We start from the raw sequence: 17,158 nt of genomic DNA on the forward strand, positions 1-17,158 counted from the left end.
ACAGTTACAAGCACGGCGCCACACCAGGGCCTAATTTTTTTTTTTGAGGAAAGGGCCTAATAATACCTGCCTGACGCCTCCACCTGTTTTTGCTCCGATCCAAAGGACTGGCCCAGATGCCGGCCTGCTCCAAAGCCCCAGCCCAACCCCACCCCGACGCCACTCGCAACTGACGCGCCACGGGCATTGCCGAAACTTTTTCATTTCTATATTTAAAAATATAAAAAATTTCAAAAATATATGCCTGTTTCGAAAATTTTCAAAAATGGGTGCCTGTCGCCCGGTGGCCGGGCGACAGAATCTATCTGTAAATTTTTTATTTACAGATAGATCCCTGGGAGGAGAACAGGAGCAGCAGGGGAGGCCTGTCGCCCGGCCAATGGGCGACAGGGGCTGTCGCCCAGCCCATAGGCGATAGGAGGGCTACTTAATGTGCTACTGAATGGGTGGGCCATGATTGGTGCTCAGGCCTATGCTCTTGGACTGGGCACCGTCGCAAGGGCTCTGTTTGGTTTGTTGTAGCATGAGTAGCATAAAAATTTTGACCAATAATTAGGGGTACTAAATAAAGGCAATTTGTAAAACTAACTCCACAACCCTGCACTACTTCGCGAGACGAACCTAATGAGGCCTTTGACCGCACGATTAGAGGGTGGTTACTGTAACATCACTGTAGCCAATCATCGATTAATTACTGTCATTAGATTCGTCGTGAAAAATTACACCCATCTGTGAAAAGGTTTTGCAAATAAACTTCGTTTAATACTCCATGCATGTGAGATTCTTTTTTCGAAAATTGTGCGTGCTACTCATGCTATGCAACCAAACAGAGCCAAGTTCGACTCGTCCTTCAAGTCTTCTCTAGCAGGGCCCACGCATCGGTTCATGGGCAGGGGGGCACATGCTGTAGCTTTCTTGTGCTACAACTTCCCTAGAATAGTGTAGTGTACCTCCGTGCACCGAGGATCTCGGGGGCTGTTGATGTCTTTGCGCCCATGTTGGGTAATACGAAATGTAGTTGTTGCGGATTTAGGTGTCACTAGTATCTTTATGTCCATAGTTTATAATTTTTTGTTATGTCTAGAAAAATAAATAAAATAAAGATATGAAAATTTATGCCGTGTTTGGTTAAGGCTGGAAAAAAATTCACGAAAACTTTTTGGCCCTTTGACCACTAATTTAGAGTATTAAATGAAGTCTAATTACAAAACCACCTCCACAACCCCCCGTGTAAATCGCGAGACGAATCTAACGAGGACTTTGACCGCGTAATTAGAGGATGGTTACTGTAGCATCAATGTAGCAAATCATCAATTAATTACTGTCATTAGATTCATCTCAAAAAGTTACATCCGTTCCTGAAAAGGTTTTGCAAATAGACTACATTTAGTACTCCATGCGGAAGTTCGTCTTTTTGTGAAATCTTGATTTGACCCATAGCCAAACGCGGCGAATATATCTTCGGCACGTGATAAGAAATGTATGAACATTTTTTTTTCTAGAAATGTAGTTCATAGAAGTATATTTTCCCTCTGTTCTATGGATGAACATTTTTTTTCTAGAAGTATAATGCAATGGTGTCACTAGTATCTTTATGTCCATAATTTCTAGAAATGTTGTAGCACAAGAAAGCTACAGCATGTCCCCCCCCATTTTGCTTTTCTTCCACACCGATGCAGCGTCCTTCAAGCTGCCCATGTACCGATGCGTGGGCCCTGCCAGTGAAGACTTGAAGGACGGGTCAGTCTTGCGACGGTGCCCAGTCTAAGAGCAGAGCCCTGAGCAACAATCATGGCCCACCCATTCAGTAGCGATGTTTACCATTCAGTAGCCCCTGTCGCCCGTGGGATGGGCGACAGCCCCCAGTCGCCCGTGAGCTAGGCGACAGGCCCCCTTGCTGCGACTGTTCTCCTCCAAGGACTTATCTGTAAATAAAAAATTTACAAAAAGCTCATGTCGCCCGGCCAGTGGGCGACAGGCCCCCTGTCGCCTCTCCACAGGGCGACAGGCACCCATTTTTGAAATTTTTCAAAACGGCCATATATTTTTGAAATTTTTTATATTTTTAAATATAGAAATGAAAAAGTTCCGGCATTGCCGACCCCAAAAGAAGAGTCCAGAGGCTCCCCGAGGCCCGAGCCAGCCCTTCCCCTCTCCTCTTCTCGTGACGTCCGTGCTCCGGCCACTCGCATCGGACTCAGCTCGCCCATCCACCGCCACCGCCACCGCCGCGCGTCGACCATGAAGGACCCCTTCGAGGCGGCCGTCGAGGAGCAGGACTCGCCGCCGGAGTCGCCGGCGCCGCCGGAGGAGGAGGCCGGCGCGGCGGGCCCCGCGGACGACCCCGACGAGTACGATGGCGGCGGCCCGCGCGCCCCGCCGCCGCGGCAGCCGGCGGCCCCGGCGGCGCTCGCCGCGGCCGCGGCCAAGGCCAAGGGCCGGGTCCAGAGGGAGCAGCAGGAGGACGAGGACGATGAGGAGGACCAGATGGAGGTCGACCTCGAGAAGCTCCCCTCCAGCACCGGCGACCCCGACAAGCTCGCCAAGATGAAGTCCGTGCCTCATTATGCCTTGCCTGTTCAACGCTCGTATCTAGTAAATTACATTGCCTTGATAGCGGTAGAAATTCGTTGGGTCTTCGTATTCTCAGTAATCTCTAGTATTGGATAATCGATTGGTCAACCGCAAGCCAGCGAACCCTAAATCTGCCTATGTTCAATACGGGGAGATCAGTTACAAGTACAAACCAAGTAATTGGCCATTCCTTGGCTTATTGGAGTACAAATTCATTTTATTTGGGTTATCCTAGTTCCGTTCTTAGTCGGCTTTTGTTAACCTTACAGAAACCAACTTTATATAACAAAACTAGCAGCTGTCAATCGAATCATGTTTTGTTTGCTCTTTTCCGCCTTTTTGTTAGTGTAGTTAGTGTTCAATAGTCGACTCTTTTCAGTTATAATAATTTGTAATTTAGAAAGGAAGTTTTTCTACAGTATACTTGTTACTTGGAATATTTGTTTCTGTTTAGAAAGAAAAGGATTTATATTTCGTTATGGATTCAAAATTATATGCCTATCTTAAGAAAATTGTGTGTATATTCTAACTGTCTCATTTGTCAGTGCTATACTGTCCCAATTTACGGAAGAGCAGATGAACCGTTATGAGTCATTCCGAAGATCAGGATTTCAGAAATCAAACATGAAAAGGGTATGATCAAAGATCATATAAATTGAATGATCTGATCTGACGTATCTTGCATATTTGCTCCAATACACCTCGATGTTTGGCTTGTAAATGAATATATGCTTATAGAGTATATATTTGTATCGCCTTGAATGCGCTGTTAAGCGTAGTACCAATTCAGTGATATCTTATATCTCATAAATGTTTTTTTTTGCTAAAGTGAATGACTTATTTGTTCACTTCAGTTGGGGAAATTATTGTGCTGCATGCCTTGTATGAAGCATACCAAGATGATTATATCGGTAACATGTCTTGAGTTGTATTTTCCCAAAATGCATGGATTACTTAATTTTTTCCTAGTTTTTTCCTAGTTTGGAAAGTTGGTTTCTTCCTTAGTTTGGAAACTTGATTTCTCATCATTCTGTACTCCTCTTGAAATATTTGAAAGCTCCAAAACTTACTGTCATGCAAACAAATAGGCAGGATAATAACTGACTCCGATCTTGTTATCATGTGTTTGCTATCCAGTTACTCAAATCAGTCTGGCGATTTTTGTATATTTGATCAATTATTGTGTTTACTTGCAGCTATTGGCAAGCATCACTGGAAGTCAGAAGATATCTATCCCTACATCAATTGTGGTATCAGGGATAGCAAAGATGTTTGTTGGAGAGCTAATTGAAACAGGCAAGTTCATAATACTTGCGTTGTAATATTGACTAGCAACTTGTGTCTGAGCATGACAACCATAGCGCCCATCTGTTCTATTGACTAGCACAATTTTATGTTTTAGTTTGGCTTCGATAGTTGTCCCTGTCAAGAGGTCCATTTTTGCTTCCCAGCTCACTATATTATATGAAAAACACATATTTTTGGCTAGCAGAAATTTTCAAGTATGGTTCACTATATTAATATATTGTATTAAACAAATGTACTTTTCAACAAAAAAAATAGCAGCATGGTTTTCTTGATTGGTGGCTTGTTCCTAACAATTTGATTGTGTATTGCAGCCAGGATAGTGATGACTGAGAGGAAGGATTCTGGACCGATTAGACCTTGCCACATCAGGGAAGCATACAGAAGACTGAAGCTTGAAGGGAAGATACCACGACGATCTGTTCCTAGGCTTTTCCGTTAGAGAAGCATCTCTGTTGATATCAATCAGGACAGAGTTGGGTCTTTCTGTCAAAACATGAAAGTGTGATGCTAGATGTGGAACAATGGCCTTTCATTTCCCTTGTAACTGCAAGCATCATCTTACATATCTTGGGGGAAAAATGCTGTGTATAAAGTAAAGCTAGGATTATTAACCCAGTGTACTGTATTTTGACCATCGAACAAATTGCATGTACCATTTGGGTGTATTTAAATATCATTCGTGTTTGTGATCCAAAAGAAGCAGAGGTATGGCTTGCTACATATGCACTGTATGGGCAACTATGGTGAACCGTGGATTTGGCTTCTTGCATTGTTGCATTGCATTAGATCTGTTCTTGACATATGCCTAAAAAGTCTCGGAGACTTGGTGTCAGCATTTCATTGTTCTGTTAACGTTGCTTTGCACTCGAGTTTCTCTTCAATTTGAACCGCAGTTCGTGCACTAGACCCCTTGGAAAAAGAATCAGGTTAAGAACCCCACGCAGCTTCGTCATGCTCAGGCGGGCACACCAGATCCATCATTGACCATTCGCACAAAGGGAAATGCAACCATCCCATTTTCCATTTCGAGCACTCCTAAATCCCAAAAGCACCGGAACGGCAAGCCTGAGCACAGACAAGTCCGCTGACCATCTCATGCTTTTACACGCCAAAAGGGCAAAAAAAGTCATCATATAGGCTATTGATCTTGCAGATCTTTGCTGCTGCAAAAGACCGCGCAGCACGCACGAACGCTACAGCAACAGCATAGCACGCAGAAACATCGAAAGAATATGAACCTCCTTCAGTTATACCATGACACAAGAACCTAACTGATCGTCCTTAATACGCCCCCGTAGAACCGCTGTTGTTTCTCCACCTCGTCCACAGCAGGACTTCCAGGGCGATGATGGTGATCAGGAGGATGGCAAGGTTGAAACCGTAGCCGATCTTCCACGAGTTGCCAGCGGTGCCAACCTTGATCCCGATGACGATGTTAATCGCCGCAAAGAAGAGCGCAAGCCGGCCTACCCAGTGGTGGTACCAGTTCCAGAATTTGCGGTACTTGGAGTCCTTGTTGGGCCTCAGGAAGATTGCTAGGATCTGAAGAAGTAGACAGACATTTCAGGTCTATGTAGCAAGTTTTATATTGAAAATGCTGGGGTTAGATTACTACTTGTAGTGCAAAGTAGTTAACTACTGTCAGTGTTCTCAATCAAACTGTTTTGACTTCAGCTACATGACATGATTTCAGCTATACAGAAGCAGAAAGCACTTAAGCACATACCTGCAAGATGCCTAGCACAAGCACAAATATGCCGAGGCCCCTGTGCGAGGGGACGTTGGCTTGGATCTTGTTGTACAATGATACTCCAGCCACAATGCCGGCCAGACCCAGGATGAATCCCACAAACTGGATGCCGGCATGGAGGTAGAACCACAGAGGGTCCCATCTCCTGCAGTACCTTGCAACGATGGCGCCAATTGGCAGGAGCACACCCCACGCGAACAAGTTGAGCGCCCCATGAGTCCTTTTCAGACCTTCCGGGAAGGATGAAGCGCTTGAAGAGCTGCCTGCAAACAAGGAAGTTTTTGTTTTTCGTGAGGAGAATGATTTGGTGGCTCAGTCGTCAGATCAGAAGTGCATTCTCCATTGACTGTCATTTGCGAGAGTTATGGTTCTCTAATTTGGGAAGGATAGGTCAGATCCAAGTGTTGCACAACCGCTTTCTATTGTTCAAATTACTGATTTGTTTTCCCTAAATATACTGAAATTCCAGCCTCCATCAGAAAACAAAATACTGACGGTACACATTTCTCTTCCCCAAATCTATGGGCATCAGTCGGGTGGCACTAGAATCAAGCAATCGAAACGGACCTGTGGTGAAATCGAAGGTGATGGAGGTCTTGCTCTGGTGCTCGGAGAGGCGGTCGTTGACGGGGATGGCGGAGCCGATGGCGAGGAGCACGTTCTGGCGCTTGAGCGGCGCGGGGAACCTGAGCTGGAAGGCGAGGTAGATCTTGGCCTGCTGCACGAGCACGGTGTGGTCGTGGTCGTTGGAGACGAGGGAGCCCTTGTCCACGACCACCTGCGAGGGGACCTTGCCCTGCAGCGAGAACTGCTTGATGTGGGCGACCCCCGTCTTGCCCATCCACCCCACCATGGCGCTCGAGCCCACCATGAGGCCGTCCTTGGAGAACCCCATCCCCACCCACCCCGTGCTGTACATGGTCGACAGCACCACCCGCAGCACGTTGTCCTTGCCCTGCGCGTACTGCAGCCGAGGGCAGAGCAGCGGGAGTTCAGCGAGCGCCAATGGGAGCGCGGGCTCCGCGCCGGATCGCCATGGATCCAGCGCGACGCGGCGAGAAACTCGCGAATCGAAGTACTGGTGGCGAGAGAGGCACGTACCCGGAGCACGAAGTTGTTCCAGACGGGGGCGCAGGCGAGCCCCGAGTAGTTGCCGACGAGCTCTGGCGGCAGCTCGTCCCCGCAGGTCTGCTCCGTCGCCGCCGGCGCGAGGACGGCGAGCGCGACGAGCAGCGCGCCGGCGGACGCGCGCCCCATCTCCAACATTCCCCGCGTCAGGGAACCGGAGCCGGCGACGTGGGGGAGAAGCGCCGTGCGGCGGGCAGCGGCCTACACCTCCGTATCAACTGCGACGTGCCAACCACCGGGTAGTAGCTTTACCTTTACTTTTACTGGCCTCTGGAACGAGCTGCTTTTCCCCTTCTGCTTGGTGGAGGCGGCAGCTGCAACCTGGATGCAGCTTGCGATTATGCTTATGATATTGGCATGCTGCTAGCGGCCATGATTCATCGTTTTATGCGATTTCCATGAATCCCATCGCAGAAGCCCTGTTCATCTTCTCCACCCCGCCACGCGTCCTCCGCCCCCGCCTAACAAAACATATAGTGCCACCCGACTCCGATAGTGCCTAACAAAACATATAGTGCCATAACAGAGGATATCAGAAAATAACAAAACATATAACGTTCCAACGCCGCATAACACGCCGGTAGAAACATGTTGCCAGGTTGGGGTCTTTTATGAAAAACGCTAGGATTCACGCCTACACATGCAAGCATGTTCTTCCTCCTCCAACCAACGCTATCAGTGTGCAGTACTGCAGTATATAAAATCACATATATACACTCTGGTTCGCTGCAACCACCTTGGTAGCTGCAACCACCTGATAAAATATCGACTCTTCAACCGGATCCTGTTCAGAAGCCATATATAATACCTACACCCTCAATCCTTTCGAGTTTCGACATTTCCCCAACCGTCGTTGTCGCAGAAGTCACATATGGCATTTCGCATTCGCAAAAAGGAAAAGAGATACCAAGATGACAGAAAATTCAGCTGAGTGAGTTCTCCATATAAAATTCAGATGGCATATATCTTACATGGAACACTTCCCTGGAAATGAATTGAGTTGCCAAGAAAACAAAAATCTTGTATTGTATGCAGCAAATTCAGCAAGGAGATGAATCCAACACGCTGTGTGTCGGTAGGCAGCATCATGTACTGATGTACTTCATTTTCTACGGTTCGGAGGGAGCTCCTATTTATCGTCGGTGGGAGGCTGTGTGAGTGTGATTCTTTCCTAATGCGTCGCCTATAGCTACAAGTGGCCCACGTGCGCAAGCTTAAGATGAGTTTTAGCGGAAAAGAAATGTTATTATACAAAACTCATTAATCATTTGCTATTCTCTCTATTTTTATTTACATGCCGCATTAAATTTGTTAAGCCAATTAGTCAAATTCGACTACCTTTGACTAAATATATAGAAAAATATAGCAGCAACTATACTATCTAACATATGCACTATCAACATTTACTTCATGCTGGATTCAATAAAAAAATTGTATTGTAAATGTTATTAATTTTTTTTCTATAAGTTTGATCAAAGATTGTCAAGTTTGACTTAAAACAAACACAACATGTAAATAAAAACGGAGAGAGTAGCTTTCCAAATCATTGCCTTCTGCATACTGTTCAAAGATCACCCAAAATGTTTGTCCAGGCCAGCAACAAGATTTGATAAGATTATGTAAGCTGTAAGCCTGAAGCCCTCAACGTCTGCTGTGTCCTATCAAGCCACCCGAAGGCCGAAAGTTTGTCCAGATCAGCGACAAGATTTCAAATGCAAAAAACCACAAATAAGCAAGAACTTCAAGCAGATCTGCACAGTTTGATATCGGCTAGGTACTGTTTGTGGTATGTTTCTTCTGTCCAGTGCTAATATTTCTGACAGATCAGCTCGTTGATGAGCAATGAGCCAATGATCATGGTTCATGGCTGGCTGCAGTACAACAAAAATCCTTTTTTTTTTTTGAAGATCAACAAGAATCCTTTTCAACTTATATACACTTCAACTGCGAGTACCAACTTGGGCCGCCTCTTGTTTCCGCGGAGCCGCCTCGAGGATGAGCTTGAGGGACTCGGCGAAGTCGTCCAGAAGTTGATGGCAGTCTGGGAACTGCGATTCATCTACCGACAGGACCAGCTTCACTTTGTTCATGTAACTCTGGTAATGTATGGTCAGGGCCTGCACACACACACACACACATCCAGACCAAATGATTGACCAGTCACTGCAGATTCTTCAGGATTGCTGATTGCGTGCAGAAACAAGGCACATGCATCAAGTTCCGGCCTTCCGGACAGGAGAAGAACCTACATGTGGGTGCCCGTAGGTGCCGGGGGCGATGTAGACGATGGGGTTGCCGCAGAAGAGCACCTGCTCGGTTGGCCCGACCATGTTGGAGAAGGACAGCGTGGTGTGCGCGAACATGCCGTAGCAGAGCGCGGCTGCTGCCTGCACATGCGCATCCAGGTTGCAAGCTCTGTCAGGCAGGGCGAATCTAGATTGAGCTGATCAATTTTTATTTCAGTGCTGAACAATGCACGGCAACAAACGGTGGCCGGTTCTTCCCGTCCATCACATGGTAAGAGCTCACACAGCCGAAAACAGAGGCGCCGGGTCAGAGATACTAGCAAGCAAATCCAGCGCACCTTGATACCGAAAAGCTTGAGGACCATGTAGCCGCTCCAGAAGGTGAAGACGGACTCCATGGAGCTCTTCTTCCTGCGCGCGACCTTGGTCGCCCTCCGGACGTACTCGACGGGGTCCTCGTGCCTAGCCAGGTGGAAGGGGATCAGCATGTAGCCGATCTTGTTTCCCCACCTCGCGCCGTTGTCCTTGCCGGACTCCATCATGCTCGCCAATGTCTGCTCATCATGCCACCAAGATCACAAAAAATGGGAGCGCCGAAATATCTTCACTTCACCCAAGTGTATGTGATGTGATCGACGAGGACGTGGTAGAGCGGCTCACCTGTATGCCCGGCGTCGGCCGTAAGTTGACAAGAACAGCGGATCGCACAGTGAGGCTCTTGTTGTCGCTTTCACCTGAAGATCGTGGTTACGGCATCAGTTGGAAATGGTCCACAGCGACCTGAATCACTGCACTGCCAAGACGCATCTCTGCATCTCGATCAGACGCTCACCTGTTTTACGGAAATAATACCGTGAAAGCGCCGCGGAGGTTATTCCAAGCAAAACATCATTTACAGTCTGAAAAGGTGCGAATACAATGGAAACATTATTTGTGAGTTAAGTATTTGTTGGAGATCTTTAAAGAAAAGAGGTGAACAAGAAAGAGAATCAGTACGGTAGTGGCCAAGAAGAGAAGCTCGAACGTACACAGCTCATGGCGTTCTTGACGAACTTGATGTCGTCGAGGCTGAGCGTGCGGTTCACGAAGCGCTTGGGCCGGAACTCGGTGCCCTCCTGGGCCTTGAGCACCGTGGGCGCGTCGCCCAGCAGCGACGCCGCCGTCGCGACGAAGCGCGCCACGTCCACCACGGTGTGCCACGCGAGCACGAGAAGCGCCACGACCCACGCGGCCAGCGCCGCCAGCGCGTCGAGGAAGGCGCCCGCGGGCGAGGAGAGCGGCGGCCGCCGCCGCACCGCGTGGACGGGGCCCGGGCGGCGCGCCGGCGGGAGGGCGGGGAGCGCGCCCGGGTCCGCGGCGCTGCGGGTGCAGGCCATGAAGAGGGAGAGCATGGAGACGCCGTCGCCGACGGAGTGGTGCACGCGGAGCGCGACGGCGGCGGCGGCCTCGGCGGTGGGGAAGTCGAGGACGTGGACCTCCCACAGCGGGATGGAGTGGTCCATGGGCCGCGTCGACAGCGACGACACGTAGTCCTCCAGGGCCCTGTCCGGGTCGGCCGACGTGGCGGCCGGGTCCAGCTCCGGGACGATGATGTGGTCGTCCAGGTTCACCGCCGTCCGGACCCATTTGGGCCTGGCGTCCTTTTCGAACTCGTTGAACACCTGCATTTCGAACCCGTTTAAGACCTGCAGACATTGTTCCTCAAAAACAACAAAGAAACAATGAACAAAAGACATGCATGTCTGCATGGTGTGCCCCCTCCCACAAGCTTATATAGAGAAATGCACCGCCATCAACTGAAATGGGGCTGCATACAACGGGTGCCACTACTAGGATAAACTTTGATAGAGACAACATTGCACCAATGGCAGAGCCACCGGTATAGCGAGTCATAGCGGCCACCATACTTGCTGGCCGACAAACACCACAACCGTCATCATAGTTTCGCCATAGGTAGATTTTAGTCCTAATTCTGCCACTACATTGTACTCTAACGAGTCCATTAATTAATGCATGGGGACATGTGGTCTCTCGACAACGTTGATACTATTTGCAATCTGAGGCTCCGTTTGGCATAGTTTCGGCTTCTCCTAAAACGGCTAGTGAAGCTAAAACTGTTTTGGAAAACGTTTGGCAAAACAACAAGATGGAGGTGAAGCCGGTTGAAGCTATGTTTTGTGGCTTCATCCCACTAGTGGAAGCTGAAATGAGCTTTATGGACAGATTCACACCTGGAGACGGTCAAAAAAATCCCGTTTGGCACATCTTCACTAGAAGCTCTTCGTGAAGCTGCACAAAGAGGCCCTAATGATCACAATCAACCCTCCTTAGATCAATAACTAAGCTAGTTTTTGGATATGCAACAAGTCAGCAAACTAGGAGTAGGACCACTGGCGGACCTACAGGGTGGCCAGGGTATGCCGTGGCATACCCTAAGCGGCCCACCCTGGAGGATGGAATTGGCCTGCGCGGGGTGCAGCTGCCTCTCGCGGCTCGGCCTAGCTCTCACCTTTCCAATCGAGCGGACGGGCGCAGCTCAAAAAAAAAAAAAGACCCAACCACGAGAGGAGGCCCAACAAGCAATCGGCCTGCTCCTTCCCACGAGAGGAGCCGCACAGCAGGAAAGAAAACACGACTCCCTTCCGCTCCCGACTCCCTCACGCAGTCACGCCGCCTCGCGAGTCGCGAGCGCCCGTGGGTCTCCTCCGCTCGATCTCGGCGTCGCGCCGTCGCCCAGCACTCTAGCTGCGTAGTCGCGCCCCGCGCAGGTCGCCGGAGGACGGACGCCGGCTCGCCGTGCCGGTCGCTGTCGCCCCCGCGCGGCCGCGCCTCGAGGCCCCCTCCCCAACCCGCTCAGTTTGCCGCGCCATCAGGCATCAGCCACCGCGCGCCCACCGGCACCAGCCAGCGCCGGCCGTCGACCATCCTCGGCGCCCAGAGGAAGTATCTAGCCCGCAAAGGTAAATCCCGATTGAGAATTTCAGATCCCCTTCTTAACCCATAACCCTAGTGGCCTAGTCAGTACTCAGTAGATTAGTAGATTATTGATGTATTCTATTTTTCTATAGATCCTATGAACAATGAAGAGGGATGGGAGCATCGCATCACTTTTTCAGAAGCATATAGCAAAGAAGCTTGCTGCTTCTTCATCATCTCCTTCACCAGTTCCGGCTGCAACAGTTGTGGAAGAGCAAATTCAAGAGCAAGAAAGAATAATTGAAGAAGATGTGAATCCTAGTCTTGTGGCATCTAGTGTGCTTTCAGAATCAATTGAAACTGAAGATGATATCATGCCACCAATTCCAGCGCCAATCCCACCACCAACTGAAAATGTTTTGCCACCACAATCACCGATTTATGATATCAATCGCCTTCCTCATGATCCAGCTGAAAGGCTCCCCATTGCAAGTTATCCTTTTAATGATCAAGATGCAATTAGAAGGTCATATATTCTTAATGGTCCATACCAACCTTATTCACATGAATTTAAGAAAAGAGCAATTGGAGGTAGAGAGCGGGGTTTCAATTGTGTATGGTTTTACAAATATGATTGGGTTGAATATAGTACAAAAAAGGAAGCTGTGTTTTGCTTCTTATGCTACTTGTTCAAGGACAAACAAAGTAAGGGCAAGGGGACAGATGCATTTACAGCAAAGGGTTGGAACAATTGGAATATAGGAGAGAAATCACTTCTGAAACATATGTGTTCTGTTGCACACAAGGCAGCTCAAGAGAAATATATTGGCTTTATGAATCCTAATGCAGCAATTGATGATAAAATTGAGAAGTGGAGTAATGAGGATCGTCGTCTTTATATGATCAGATTGAGGTATTCACTGAGATGTTTGAAGTTTCTATTGCATCAAGGGTTGGCCTTCCGTGGACATAATGAAAGTGAAGACTCTAGCAATAGAGAGAATTTTATTGAGCTTCTGAAATTTCTTGCAGCCAATAGTGAAGAAGTCAATAAGTATGTTCTCAACAATGCTCCAGGTAATTGCCTCTTAACCAGCCCAAAGATACAAAAGCAACTTATTCAATGTTGTGCCATAGAAACAAGAAAGAAAATAATTGAAGAACTTGGTGAGGAGCCCTTTGCAATTCTAGCAGATGAGTCTAGTGACATATCACATAAGGAACAATTAGCTCTTTGCTTGCGTTATGTTGATAAATTGGGAAGGCCATGTGAGCATTTTCTTGGAGTTGTTCATGTAGATGATACAACTTCTTTATCACTTAAGGAAGCAATTGAATCTCTACTTGCTAGTCATGGCTTGAGCATCACTCGGATTCGTGGTCAAGGTTATGATGGGGCTAGCAATATGAAAGGACATATTAAAGGGCTAAAAACATTGATTATGCAAGAATCACCTTCTGCTTATTATATCCATTGTTTTGCACATCAACTCCAATTAGTTCTTGTTGCTATTGCTAAGGGAAATAATGATTGCGTGTGGTTTTTCGATCAAGTATCTCTCTTGCTGAATATTGTTGGAGTTTCTTGTAAGCGTCATGGCATGATTAGGAATTCTAGACTTGAAAGTGTCATGAAAGCAATTGAGTGTGAGGAACTAGAAACTGGGAGTGGATTAAATCAAGAGAGGGGATTACCTAGGCCTGATGATACTCGGTGGGGCTCTCATTACAGAACTATTGTCAACATTATTTCTATGTATCCCACAATTCAAGACGTACTCATTACTCTTGGAGAAGATCCAACACAAAAGGGTGATTGGCCAAAAATACATGCTATAGTTGGAGTATTTGAGTCATTTGACTTTGTTTTTGCTGCACACTTAATGCTTATTATTCTTGGATACACAAATGAATTATCTGAGTGCTTACAAAGAAGAGAACAAGATATTCTTAATGCAATATCACTTGTTCGTGTGGCAAAGGCTAGAATGCAAAAACTGAGGTCTAATGGGTGGGATCAATTTCTTCAACGGGTCACTTTGTTTTGCAATAAACATGGTGTCCAAGTTCCTGCAATGGATGGTCAGTATGTGCCTTATGGAAGATCTGCACGGTTTGCCCGAAACCAAACAATAGATCATCACTTTAGAAGAGAAGTATTTATTGGGGTTATTGATCATATCAGTCAAGAGCTTGACAATCGATTTGACAAGGTTAATTTGGAGCTGCTTTCTTGTATGTCAGCCTTCAGTCTTGCTGATTCTTTTGCTTCTTTTAAGGCACAAAAGTTACGTAGGCTTGCTGATTTCTACCCTAATGACTTCTTTGAGTCGCATTTGGTCAAACTTGAATTGCATCTTGACAATTATATTGATGACATCAGACATGAGGATAGCTTCAAAGGTCTTAATAATCTTGTTGAACTCTCAACTAAACTAGTTCAAACTGGGAGGCATAAGATTTATGCTATGGTTTATAATCTTCTCAAATTGGTCTTGCTTCTACCGGTGGCAACGGCAAGTGTTGAAAGGGTCTTCTCTGCATTGACTTTTGTGAAAACTAAGCTGAGAAATAAGATGGGAGATAGTCTTTTGGATGATTGTTTACACACATTCATCGAGCGAGATATCTTCTTTCAAGTGGATGAAGATGATATAATTAATACTTTCATGAGCTTTAGGAAGCGTAGGCCTGATAAGAAGAAATAAGGTAATCTCTTTGAACTATTGTAGGTGTGTAAGTTTATTTTATGTAATTCTAAGACTTAATGTGCTTCTACTATTTATATTGTAATCAAGTGTATGCAAGTACTGAACCTAGTTGCTTATATACTGAATTGCTCGTGGATTTTTTTTGTTGTGTACCGTTTTTTAGATTATACCGAATACCAAATTGAATGTTGAAATTTTGACCCGGCATACCCTAAGTTTCAATGCTAGGTCCGCCACTGAGTAGGACGTCGAAAGTAGTAGCAACCCAATCGTTTACAGGTAAAAAGCAGCCATATATGACTGAACTCGGCACACGAACCAATTGGTTTGGCACCTCACAAGAGATCAGGCGACGAACGTTCAACGATGCCAAGAGACCATGCATGTTCCTTTCACAGCTACGAACTGAAAGCTGCCTTGTTGCCAGGACAGTGTCCGCCACACGTATATTAGCTACGAGACACGCGGGGAACTAGCTAGTTTGAACATATTGAACTCTCTTCTTTATCGCAGCATGTGCAGCAACTAACCTCAACCTTAGGATAAAAGGACAGCAATGCATGTAGGGAAAATGTTAAAGTTTCAGCAAGTACTCTGCTCTATATATAGACGCAACTCACTCCTTTGTGTTTTTTAAATTTTTTTGACTGTTTCATAGAAATTGCACCAGCATCTGAAACATCAGGTAAATTCCATTAAAATCCTTCGTGAAATATGTCATGCATGCATGGTGTTTATTTATCTGGTACTGTAGATGCTATTTTGTACTAACTCGGTCAAAGTTAGATATAAATTGAGTTTTTTAAACTTTTTTTTTAATTTAGAACGGATCGGAGAAAATAGTAAGCAAAACTGCCAGTACTTTTCAAACACAGAGCGCTACAGTTAAACGCAACTAGCTTAGCAGAGGGTGCTTGTTCAAAAGTCTAGAAGAAAAGGAACGGCAAAGCGAAGAAGGAAGATATGGCCATGGCTTGCCTAATCTTCTTCTTCGTTCAGACGTCAGTCGGGCAGCTAGCAAATATCCCCGCATCACGAACAGCGGATGAGTCCACGAATGGAACTCGCGGAACGGACGGGCGATGGTGGGTAAGAAGCGAGCGCGCAGGCATACCTGGACGCTGCAGAAGCGTGGGTGGCGGGCGAGCGTGGCGGCGACCCCGTCCCGGAGCGCCGGCAGGTCGACCGGCGCGGCGAGGCCGAACACGGACACGATGTGGCAGCGGAAGTGCGGCTCACGGAACAGCCGCCCCGTCGGGCTCACCGGTTCCTCCTCGCCCACGGAATTATCGGCGCCGAACCCCTCACCCTCCCGCCCGCCGCCCGCCGGTTCCTTGCTCTCGAACTCGATCGCCGTCGCGGCCGCCGTGTCGATGGACAACGCCCGCTTCCGCAGCGTGGCGCTGGCGCCGGCGCCGGGATCCATCGCCCCCGTCGAGTGAGCTCTCGTGCGCGCGCGCGCCTCCTGGGATTCTTGATTCTTCCGGTGTTGACTGCGCGCGGCGCACGCAGGTATGCGAAGCTGCCAGTGGCGTCGTCCGTGCCGGGGGGAGTGGGAAAAGGCAACCACGCGCGCGCTCGCTTGCGACTTGCGCGTCGCGCGAGCTTCTAGTAGCAACCGCCGGGGAACTGATTTGTGCCGGCACGTATCGCACGCCGCGCCCGCGGAGTGCATAGCGGTAGCAGTAGTGGCGCCTCATCACGGCGAGATCGGCGACCGGACACGTGGCTGGCTGGGGTGATGGGTCGACGGTTTGGCCGAGGCTGACAGAGAACTGTGTGCCTTGAACGGGCGGCGCTCTTCTACAGTGTGTGTTGTGTACGCCTCTCCTACAGGTCAGGCGTGGATTCTGGGCACCTGAAACCTGATCAGCAGAGCTGGGACGTCGACGTGCGTGCGTGGTTGGGTTCAGACCTTTTCCAGTTCAGCGCACGCAGCTGCTCAATCGTAGTGAAGTCACGGTCGATCTCGGCGGCGGCCGGCGGCGTACCTCAGAACGAGGCTTTTCCATCCATTGCTGATTCCTTGAAGGCTAAAATGTACGATAAATTTATAAGATATAAGAAAGAAGGCACAATCACAGCAGCACAGAGGTTCACCGGGTGTGTCCGGTTCCAACAAAAACTAGACTGGGTAGGACGGCTCCGCCATTTTTTATTAAGAGAAATTGACTTCGGCTCTTGGTCGAGAAAATTTTCTGAATCCTGATTTCTCTAGTTACTGAGGGGGACTTTTTTAATCTCATTCTGAAACTAGTTTCTACCAAAAGTCGAACTCAGAAACTAAGAAATACTACTACAACAAGGGCGGATCTACAGGGTATGCCAGTTGGGCCATGGCATACCCTGCAAATCATGTCTAGTCTAAACTGCTTATGTGTAAAAGAGCAAACCTTCCTTGCACAACAATCGATCTCCATAGCTGACGGTTTCCTATTGTGTGCGGCCGCTCGTCCAATCCCCCGATACGATCGCAAGCTATCTAGATCAATAAAACGCAACACGTCCTTTAGTCTATGGGCTCT

At 47.8% G+C, this 17,158-nt stretch overlaps 3 protein-coding genes across 4 annotated transcripts; 1 reads left to right on the top strand and 2 right to left on the bottom strand.

Moving 5' to 3' along the window:
* Positions 1-2,155: 2,155 nt before the first annotated feature.
* LOC120707621 (transcription initiation factor TFIID subunit 11-like) lies at positions 2,156-4,602 on the top strand. Its single transcript, XM_039992552.1, has 4 exons — positions 2,156-2,552; positions 3,120-3,207; positions 3,771-3,870; positions 4,194-4,602. Exons 1-4 carry the CDS (start codon positions 2,242-2,244, stop codon positions 4,319-4,321), a joined length of 627 nt encoding a protein of 208 aa, XP_039848486.1. The 5' UTR covers positions 2,156-2,241; the 3' UTR covers positions 4,322-4,602.
* Positions 4,603-4,871: 269 nt separating this feature from the next.
* LOC120707620 (cytochrome b561 and DOMON domain-containing protein At3g61750-like) lies at positions 4,872-7,199 on the bottom strand. Its single transcript, XM_039992551.1, has 4 exons — positions 6,734-7,199; positions 6,200-6,596; positions 5,609-5,895; positions 4,872-5,424 (listed from the first exon to the last, which is right to left on the bottom strand). The coding sequence occupies exons 1-4, from the start codon at positions 6,896-6,898 to the stop codon at positions 5,164-5,166; spliced, it is 1,110 nt and encodes a 369-aa protein (XP_039848485.1). The 5' UTR covers positions 6,899-7,199; the 3' UTR covers positions 4,872-5,163.
* A 1,096-nt stretch (positions 7,200-8,295) lies between these two features.
* Positions 8,296-16,280, bottom strand: LOC120707619 (O-acyltransferase WSD1-like). Of its 2 annotated transcripts, none has more exons than XM_039992550.1 (7): positions 15,748-16,280; positions 10,035-10,667; positions 9,839-9,905; positions 9,667-9,740; positions 9,345-9,560; positions 9,010-9,175; positions 8,296-8,877 (listed from the first exon to the last, which is right to left on the bottom strand). In XM_039992550.1, the coding sequence occupies exons 1-7, from the start codon at positions 16,057-16,059 to the stop codon at positions 8,816-8,818; spliced, it is 1,530 nt and encodes a 509-aa protein (XP_039848484.1). In that variant the 5' UTR covers positions 16,060-16,280; the 3' UTR covers positions 8,296-8,815. The 2 variants fall into 2 exon arrangements, with proteins under 2 accessions (XP_039848484.1, XP_039848483.1); XM_039992549.1 differs by having other exon boundaries at positions 9,010-9,147; positions 15,748-16,275.
* Between the last annotated feature and the right edge of the window lie 878 nt (positions 16,281-17,158).

This window comes from Panicum virgatum, chromosome 5K (assembly GCF_016808335.1).
Source record: "Panicum virgatum strain AP13 chromosome 5K, P.virgatum_v5, whole genome shotgun sequence".
Classification (NCBI taxonomy): domain Eukaryota; kingdom Viridiplantae; phylum Streptophyta; class Magnoliopsida; order Poales; family Poaceae; genus Panicum; species Panicum virgatum.

Bases quoted from the DNA above. Each gene is read 5' to 3' on its own strand.
- LOC120707619 (XM_039992549.1), bottom strand. From the start codon at position 16,059: ATGGATCCCGGCGCCGGCGCCAGCGCCACGCTGCGGAAGCGGGCGTTG. The intron at 9,561-9,666 runs GTGAGCCGCTCT...CATGATGAGCAG, and splicing joins GGCCGACGCCGGGCATACAG to ACATTGGCGAGCATGATGGA. The intron at 9,148-9,344 runs GTGCGCTGGATT...GCGCATGTGCAG, and splicing joins TCAAGCTTTTCGGTATCAAG to GCAGCAGCCGCGCTCTGCTA.
- LOC120707621 (XM_039992552.1), top strand. From the start codon at position 2,242: ATGAAGGACCCCTTCGAGGCGGCCGTCGAGGAGCAGGACTCGCCGCCG. The intron at 2,553-3,119 runs GTCCGTGCCTCA...CTCATTTGTCAG, and splicing joins GACAAGCTCGCCAAGATGAA to TGCTATACTGTCCCAATTTA. The intron at 3,871-4,193 runs GCAAGTTCATAA...TGTGTATTGCAG, and splicing joins TGGAGAGCTAATTGAAACAG to CCAGGATAGTGATGACTGAG.
- LOC120707620 (XM_039992551.1), bottom strand. From the start codon at position 6,898: ATGTTGGAGATGGGGCGCGCGTCCGCCGGCGCGCTGCTCGTCGCGCTC. The intron at 6,597-6,733 runs GTACGTGCCTCT...CCTCGGCTGCAG, and splicing joins GGAACAACTTCGTGCTCCGG to TACGCGCAGGGCAAGGACAA. The intron at 5,425-5,608 runs GTATGTGCTTAA...CTACTTCTTCAG, and splicing joins TTGTGCTAGGCATCTTGCAG to ATCCTAGCAATCTTCCTGAG.